This window comes from Ictidomys tridecemlineatus, chromosome 5 (assembly GCF_052094955.1).
Source record: "Ictidomys tridecemlineatus isolate mIctTri1 chromosome 5, mIctTri1.hap1, whole genome shotgun sequence".
Lineage (NCBI taxonomy): Eukaryota > Metazoa > Chordata > Mammalia > Rodentia > Sciuridae > Ictidomys > Ictidomys tridecemlineatus.
This window is the reverse complement of record NC_135481.1, coordinates 96742245-96751306: the sequence shown is the minus strand read 5'-3', so window position 1 is coordinate 96751306 and position 9062 is coordinate 96742245. Positions and strand designations below refer to the sequence as shown.

The following is a 9062-nucleotide window of genomic DNA, read 5'->3' as shown; positions in this document are numbered from 1 at the left end:
CCTAAAAAGAAAGAAATCTGGTTTTCTTTTAATGGTGCCATAATTCCTTATAATGCTTTTGTCCCCTAGGTTGTAGTGACTTGGACATAGACTTCTCACCCTATGTCCAAAGTTAAGAGTAATGTCAATATGTTTGTGTTTATATAACGGATAGTACACATTTTGACTATACTGCTTTTTTCTTTTTTTTTTTTTTTGGTACTGGCAGGGGTGCTTTGCAACTGAGCTACATCTCCAGATCTTTTTTTATTTTTATTTTTATTTTAAAGAGAGAGTGAGAGAGAGAGAGAATTTTTAATATTTATTTTTTAGTTCTCAGCGGACACATCTTTGTTGGTATGTGGGGCTGAGGATCGAACCCGGGCCGCACGCATGCCAGGCGAGCGCGCTTCCACTTGAGCCACATCCCAAGCCTCTCTCTTTATTTTTTATTTTGAGACAGGTGTCTCACACCAAGTTGCCACACTAAGGCAGGGCCTCACTAAGTTTCTGAGGCTGGCCTTGAACTTTGATCTTCCTGCTTCAACCTCCTAGACACTGGGATTACAGGAGTGTGCCACCACACCAGTAGGGTACTTATTTCAAAGGTAATCTACAGGTTTTCTACACTAAAAGAGATACATATCCATTTGTATTTTGTATTTCCAGCATTAGTGTGATTATTATAAAAGTTTCTAGTATCTCATACTAGTGCTATTTGTTATTCATTTCACTGATCCCTGAAAGCTCCTAGATAGCCAGTAGAGAAAAAAACTAAGGGTTAGCAAGAAGCTACATGGAGAATAGCTGTATGTATCACTCAATTAGATTACAGACTCCTTACTTTCTTGGACTCCTGAGATCCTTTTGTATTGGATGATGTCATTTCACTAGAGTCTGATACTTCAACTTGCTGGGTGATAAAGGTTTGATCTTGAAGTTTACTTTCATCCCTGCAATAATGACAAAATAATGAGTACTGCCAATATCCATACCTGGAATGTGGTTCAGAACAGCAACTTCATCATACTATTCTCACTCAACTTGAGTAATATCAAATGCCCGCAAGAGCCATTGTGATCTGGCTCACATTTGAGACATTGTCAGGAGAGATCTTACCCAAATCCTTTCAATTCTCTACTGTCAGAAACAAAGAAATCTGGAACTGAAGTCCTAGAACACTGGTTGTATTTCCTGTGGTGAGTAAAATTCAACAAACAATGAGACAGTATCTCCTTGTATCCTTATATTTCAACTATTAAGAGACAAGTGAAATACCTCAGTTGGATGGGCTTCTTATTTTCAAAATGAATTTTTACACACATAAAATGTGTTAGGCAAACTAATATATTTGTTTGAAAGTTGAGGTGAATTTGAGAAATGGAAATATTTATGAAGATGATCATAATGAAGGTACTCATACAAGAGTTTGTTTGGGGAGGGGAACAGTGGGAAATTGAACCTAGGGCTTCATGCATACTAGGCAAGTGCTCTACCACTGAAACTATACCCCAGCCCTATACAACAGCTAATAGTGGAAAAGGGCAAGTTTGAACCAGAGTACCAACAAAAATGTCCAGAAAAATTCCCTTCTCACAGAGAGAAACTCAGACCATAGAAAAATTATTCAGTGGGGAGATAGGCCCAGTAAGAAATTTTTTTTCTTTAAATTTTGGAAAGTTTTAAATTTTGAGTTTTAGAACAGGAATAAATATATCACAAATTTTCTAATTTAAGTGAGTTTAATAGAGACAAAAAGGATAGTACTTTGATATCTCAACAGATACATACCTCATTCCTAAAACTTGTTTTCAATTAGATGCCTTTGAAAGCAGCATAAAACACTGAAAATCTGACTAAATAGTCTAATGGTAATATGTGAAAGAATACTTTAGACACTAAAGTATCTAAAGACCTAAGTAGTTACTAATGCATTGATTTATTGTAAGCCAGTTATTGATTATCCCCACTAAGATCAATCACAAATAAATGTACTGTACTGTTGGATTCACAACCATGTACTACTATCAACTATGAACTCTTAACCAACTTCATAATCATTCCACTTGCCTTGGTAGACCTTTTATCACCTAACTACTCCTCCATCTGGTTTGAGTTTTCTCAATCTCTTCAACATTTCACCATCTATTCTTGTCTTATTGTTCTTTTATTTAATGCTGGCATGAAGTTTCAACAGGCTTAAACTTACTTCCACTTGTCAGGTTCAAGTTCATTGCTTGGGTTTGAACTCTTTTACTCTAATTCCTTTGTTTCTCCAAGGCTGAAAATAACATATAGTATGGAACTAGAGGCCTAGATCTCTAGCTATATTTCTTGAATAGGAAAAAGTTAACTTAGCTGAGTAAAGTGTTGCACCTATAATTCTAGAGGCTCAGGAGGCTGAGACAGGAGGAGTGCAAGTTCAAGGCCAGCCTTAGCAAACTAGTGAGGCCCTAAGCAATTTAGTGATACCCTGTCTCAAAATAAATAAATAAAAACAAAGGGCTGGGGAGGGTCTGTGACTCAATTGTAAACACCCCTGGGTTCAATCCTTGGTTACCCACCCCCCCCCAAAAAATAAAAATCAGCTCAAGCCTTTATTCTCCCATATAGAGCATAAAGTCATTGAGATTAGGTGTGATGTCCTTACCTGTTCAACACTATATCCTCAATAAATAGCATGTACTCAATATGTATAAGTTAGGTGAATTAAGAGATAGATTAAATAAAATTTAAAACTATCTCAAACTGGCTTTCTGGTTTTGTTTTGTTTTGTTTTTGTGGTACTGAGGATTGAACCCAATACCACAAAAACAGTGGAGAAACAATCATCAAAAGGAATTATTGGAGGGGCTTGGGTATGTGGCTTAGTGGTAGAGCACTTGCCTCACATGTGTGAGGTACTGGGTTCAATCCTCAGCACCACATAAAAATAAAAAAACAAAATAAAGGTATTGTGTCCATCTACAACTAAAAAAAATACATAAAAAAGGGATTATTGGAATACCTGTGGATTTCTGTTTTCCCTTCTATATCTCTTATATTAGACAGTCCCTTGATGAATAATCACCTTTAAATTATTTACTTATTTTTAAAAACCAATAAAACCTAAACAGTTTCTATGCTTTTCTGAAGATGATATACATTTAGTTGAGCAATGTAACTTAGCAAGCATTATGGTAAACATCATCCTAAATATCTAAGATAATTTTCCCCCTTTAATTCCAAGTCATCTTTTGTCTTCATGTCTCCTCACTCCTATTCCTTATCTCTTGGAGTTACAGTAGCTAAGCAGTAGAATCCTTTTAGCCCTTTTAGTTTTTCTAGTCCTTATTTTTTTTTTTTTTGGTACCTGGAATTGAACTCAAGAGCACTTAATTACTGAGTCCCAGCCCCAGCTCTTTTTTGTATTTTATTTAGAGACAGGCTCTCACTGAATTGCTTAGGGCCTTGCTAAATTGCTGAGGCTGGCTTTGAACTATCGATCATCCTCCCTCTGCCTCCTGAGTCACTGGGATTACAGGCATGCATCACTACACCCAGCTATGTATTCCTTTTAATTCTAAGAATAAATTCATTGTTCCTATGTGGTTTCTAAGTTCAATAACACTGGTATTTCACTGTAGAAGTAGGAAATTACCTAGGAACAAAACCATTCATTTTTGCAAAGAGCAGTCTCAAGACTTTTTCCTTCTGCTCCCAGGTCAAATCTGCAATATCCACATTTCTTTCAGTACTTGTCCTAAAGAATTCAAAGGGAAAAAAAAGTGAAAAGGAAAAATGTAGTCAAAGTAAACATCTTTTCTTGTGAAAAAATATAAAGTATGGGGCTGAGTTCTTGGCTCAGCCATAGAGCACTCGCCTTAAGCACATGTGAGGCCCTGGGTTCAATCCTCAGCACCATATAAAAATAAATAAATGAAGGTATTGTGTCCAACTACAACTAAAAAATAAATTTAAAAAATATGTAAACGTAAGAAAAATTCCATACCATAACTGAATACTATATAATGACTATAAACTATATCCATTACAAAAAAAATCACAAAATTGAAAAGGTTATTAATATAGTAGACAACCCAAAATGTAGTCATTAAGATGAAAATGACAAGAACTATAAAATGAAAAAGATTTGTACTCAAACATTAAGCAAATAAGCAAAATAGAATGTTGTAATTTAGCATTATGTATTTATATATACTTCAAAGACAAAGGGAACAAGAAAAAAGTTGTTTGTTAGATTATTGATAGGTGTCTGAGAAAACAGAGTGACAAAAAGTAAATCTGGAAAATAACATGGAAATTAAATTATAATCTATTTTTCTTTACCTCTAAATAAGGTTGCAGCTAAGCTTTTCAGGCAGGTCTTCATCTACACTATAACTTTTCCAGTCTACTTGCTATTTGTAAAAGCTAATGTGTATTTATGTTGTATAATTCAGGAAATATTTAAGTCTGTTGTTGTTGTTGTTTTTCCTTTTTTTTTTTTTTTTTTGTTCTGCAGTATTAGGGATTGAACCCAGGGGTGCCTATCTCTAGTTATACCTCCATCCCTTTTTATTTTTTTATCTTGAGCTAAAAAGTTTTTAAATTTATTTTTGTGCTGGGGATTGAACCCAGAGATGGTTTACCAGTGAGCTACATTCCCAGCCCTTTTGATTTTTTGTTTTGAGACAGGGTCTCACTAAATTGCTTAGGGCTGCTGGGCACACACCTATAATTCCAGCAGCTCGGGAGACTGAGTCAGGAAGATCAAGAGTTCAAAGCCAGCCTCAGCAACAGCAAGGTGCTTAGCAACTCAGTGAGACCCTGTCTCTAAATAAAAATACAAAAATTAGGGCTGGGGTTGTGGCTCAGGGTTTGAGTGTCCCTGAATTCAATTCCCAGTACCAAAAAAAAAAAATTGCTTAAGGACTCAGTTACTGAGGCTAGCCTTAAAAGCCTCAGCTTCCCTAGCTGCTGAGATTACAGTATGCATCACCACACCCAGCTAAAAAATTTTTTATCTTTTTTTATTTTAGGGTCTCACTAAGTTGTCCAGGCTAGCCTTGAACTTGCAGTATTCCTACCTTACTCTCTCAAATAGATGGATTTATAGGTTTGCATGAGAGCAAAACCTGAAACTTTAGTGGGTTTTTTTAATATTTATTTTTCAGTTTTCGGCAGATACAACATCTTTGTTTGTATGTGGTGCTGAGGATCGAACCCAGGCCACACGCATGCCAGGCGAGCGCACTACCACTCGAGCCACATCCCCAGCCCCTAGGGGTTTTTTTAATATAAATTTTTTTTAGTGTAGACGAACACAATGTCTTTATTTTATTTATCTATTTTTATGCAATGCTAAAGATCAAACCCAGAGCCTCCCTCATGCTAGGCAAGTGCTTTACCATTGAACTACACCCACAGCCCTGAAAGTTTTAGGTTTTACCTTCTGATTACCATATACTTCAGTTGTCCTTCCAATCTGCCTCTTAAATAGATGCTGCAGATTGAAGCCAGGGCCTTGAACATGTTCTGTACATGCTTTACCACTGAGCTACACTTCCAGCCCCCTGATGATGCAATATTTTAAACACCACTTCAGCCATGCTGGTAGAGGTGATAAGTTGCCCAGTAGCAAAAATATTACACAGAAGGCAGAAAAGGAAAAGCACAGTTTCTGCAATAACAACATAGGGAATCCTCTGAAATTTTATAACAATATACAGTAGAAAAAAGGTGTATGGGAAACTTCCTTATGTAGAGATTCAAGTTACTTATTAAATAAAAAAGGAACAATTATAGTCAATTGCTTTGTAATAAAAGTGGCATTCTGAATGTGACAATAAGATAACACATTATAATATTAGTATATATGATTTTTTTAAAGTCTCATCATCTTTTCAGAACCTTCCAGAGGCCACCGGCACATCCAATCTTCCCAATAGCTACAAAATTCAAAAACACCTACAAATTAGTCACTGGCTGGGTATGGTGGTACACATCTGTAATCCCAGCTACTGGGGAGACTGTAGCAGAAGGATCACAAGTTTGAAGATAGCATGGGCTGCCTATAATCTCAGCAACTACGGAAGCTAAGGCAGGAAGACAGCAAGTTTGAGGCCAGCCTTAGCAACTGAGGCAGGCTCTAAGCAACTTAGTGAGACCCTGTCTTGAAAAATAAATAAATAAATAGATAAATAAAAAGGGCTGGGGATATAGCTTGGTTTAAAGCACCCCTGGATTCAATCTCCAGTACCAAAAAATAAAAATAAAAATTTATATGGTTAGATATTATTGTTTTCATCTCAAGATAGCAAAGGAAGCAGTACAAAATATCTGAGAAACCTATGCTTATCAAAAATGTTTAACTTGAATCTAATGAAGCCTTTATAATTAATTTCCAATTTTAACAATATAAGAGTCCAGATACAGTGGTGCACACCTATAATCCCAGAAGCTCAGGAGCCTGAGGCAGGAGGATTTCAAGTTCAATGACACCATAAGCAATGGCAAGGCGCTAAGCAACTCAGTGAGACCCGGTCTCTAAATAAAATATAAAATAGGGCTGGGGATGTGGCTTAGTGGCCAGAGTGCCCCTAAATTCAATCCCCAGAACACCCCCCACCAAAAAAAAAGAAAGAAAGAAAAATAGGGTACCTACTAAGAATACATACTAAACTCCACATACTCTGCTGAGTAAGGATTGCAAAGGTAAATCAATTCCCAACTCAAGTAACTTGCTGAGAAATCTATTCTAATTGATTATCAAACTGAACTTTTCTGAGTTCTTATTTCATCAAAGGGCAAAAAAATGACTGTACAAAAGATAATAAAAAGTGTTAATCAGTACCAGTTTTCAGCCTCCATAAGATCCTGATTCACACTATTGGTGCTGTGTTCTCTGCCATCAAATGTCCTGATTAGAGGATATTCTGTTTTTCCTGCATATGCCTTTCTCATTTTTACATTGAAAGCATCTTGTGCTATCTGCTTATAATGCTTTCTGCTGAGTAAGATCTGTTGCTTCACTTGGTGTAGAGCATCTAAAAAGAATCTTTCCACTTCTGTTCTCTCATCCAGGATGTTCTTGGCCAGCTTCTTCACACGATTCATTTCCTTGTCTTTCAGCTGAAGAAGGTGTTGCAGCTTGTCAATTTCCCCCCGACCTGCTTGGTTCTCTATAATTGCCTGTTGCTGCAGTTTTGAAACTTCAGTCTCAAACTCTTTGGTCATAAAACTCAAAGCCTTCTCCAAGTTTACCACCTTCTTTCGAAGAACTTGGATTTGTGTTCTCTGCTGGGTAAGTTGCAAAATCTTTTCCTTAATCAATAGATCATTGATCTCCTAAAAACAGATGAAAGAAGGGAGAGTTCTTTAATCATTTCAAACTAATTTCCATTATTTCATGATATTTGAGTTTAATACAAGGGTAAGAAGGATTATTTTAATATTTATGTGTAAAGAAAGTAACAAACACCCTAAGGCCCTTGTCTGGAAATGTGATTTTACTGATTATGAAGTTTCAAACTTCCTCTAAATTTCTGAAAGGTTAAATATTTTATATTATCTAAATCAATAAGGGGCTGAGGTTGTGGCTCAGAGGTAGAGCACTTGCCTATCATGCATGAGGCACTGGGTTCAATCCTCAGCACCACATAAAAATAAACAAAGATACTGTGTCCACCTATAACTAAAAAATAAATTAAAAAAAATAAAATCAATAAAAAATCCATAAAACTAATGGCTATGTAATGGAAATTGTGGTAGTCTCCTAGGTGCCTATTCTGGTATTCATTTTCCATTTTTCTTTCCTCCTTAATAATAAAACCCCAATTTTATTAAGGAAAGAAGTAGAGCCAGCTGAAAATCCAAGCCTTCCTGTAGTTCAGCATATTGAAATTCTGGTCAATGAGATATAAGTGGAAATACGTGTGAGATTTCCAGGAAGACCTCTAAATCTAAAAGGGTACTTTTTTTCTTGTTGTCCTTCCCCTTCCTTCTGTTTAGAATAATGGTTAGAGCTCCAGCAGCCACCTTGGCCATGAGTTAACTTTGAGGCTATAAGCCACATGTTGCAGAGAAGAGTTAAAGAAGCTAAATATCTTTTGATTTTGTGGCACTACCATTCCTGTTCTGGATTGCTTACCACCAGGGGTAAGAACAAACCCTCATATTGTGATGCCACAGATGTCGTGTCTGTTACAGTCAAACTTATTCTTAGGTGATTCAGGAACCAACTATACTCAAAGGAAAATGAATATTCTAAAGGTAGTAGGCAATAAGAATCATATTTATGTTTCTGATAAGAGTCATATTTATAAAAAGTCAAGTATAATGCTTCTTATAAATTATTCTGTAGTGGCACCCCCTTTCTCCACAGAAAAGTCTTACTGGGCTTCTCCAGAAATCTTCACAATGGCTGATTTTAGAACTGTCAACAAAAGAGTCTATACAAAAGAGTTCAATTTAGATAAACATCCTATTTTCATGTATCCCTATCTTACTTGGCCACTGACAGGGAAGAAATCAACACTCCAGGTGCTGGACACCCCATTACTAGTTTTTCACAAACATGTATCCAGTATAGTAGTTTATAGAAATGTGCAAAAAAGGCCTCTGGCCTTGAGCTGGGCTTCACAGAGATGTCTATATTCCTAATATAAGAGAAGATACTGGGCACAAGGCACTGGGTTCGATCCTCAGAACCACATAAATGTAAAATGGAGATGTTGTATCCACCTAAAACTTAAGAATAAATTTTTTTAAAAAATAAGAGAAGATACCAATTGGGATCCATGGTAACAGCTGGAAGGGGAAGGAAAGAAAGGGGAGAAAAAGCTCTCCCCTTCTCGGAGGTTGTCCTTGAAGAGTTAACTTGCCCAAAACAGAGAAAGGAAAAGCTGCTTTTATATAAACCTCTGCAGACTGTGAACTTTTGAGCCTCTCCCCTTATATGCTGGTTATAAGATTCTGAAACTACCTGAACTTGGGGTGAAAGGGGATTAATTGATTACAGCAAAAGCTGTGCCCTCTGAACCTGGCTGCAGCCAAATAAAACTGTTTCTTGCTATCTTCGATGCCTTGCCATGTCTGTCCCT

At 36.5% G+C, this 9062-nt stretch overlaps 1 protein-coding gene and 1 long non-coding RNA gene across 3 annotated transcripts in view; one reads left to right on the top strand and one right to left on the bottom strand.

Moving 5' to 3' along the window:
* The window catches only part of Bbof1 (basal body orientation factor 1), a 43913-nt gene that overhangs the window by 7403 nt on the left and 27448 nt on the right, over nt 1-9062 (bottom strand). The window contains exons 8-11 of one of the 2 annotated variants that reach the window (XM_005321329.4): nt 6815-7308; nt 3620-3721; nt 1099-1173; nt 824-932 (exon numbers count right to left, since the gene is read on the bottom strand). In XM_005321329.4, coding sequence (XP_005321386.2) covers nt 824-932; nt 1099-1173; nt 3620-3721; nt 6815-7308 — 780 coding nt within the window. The remainder of the gene's footprint in view (nt 1-823; nt 933-1098; nt 1174-3619; nt 3722-6814; nt 7309-9062) is intronic. The other variant, XM_078050510.1, reaches the window with a different exon arrangement.
* LOC144377890 (uncharacterized) lies at nt 7133-9041 on the top strand. Its single transcript, XR_013439130.1, has 2 exons — nt 7133-7264; nt 7972-9041. It is a non-coding gene; the product is annotated as an uncharacterized LOC144377890 (long non-coding RNA).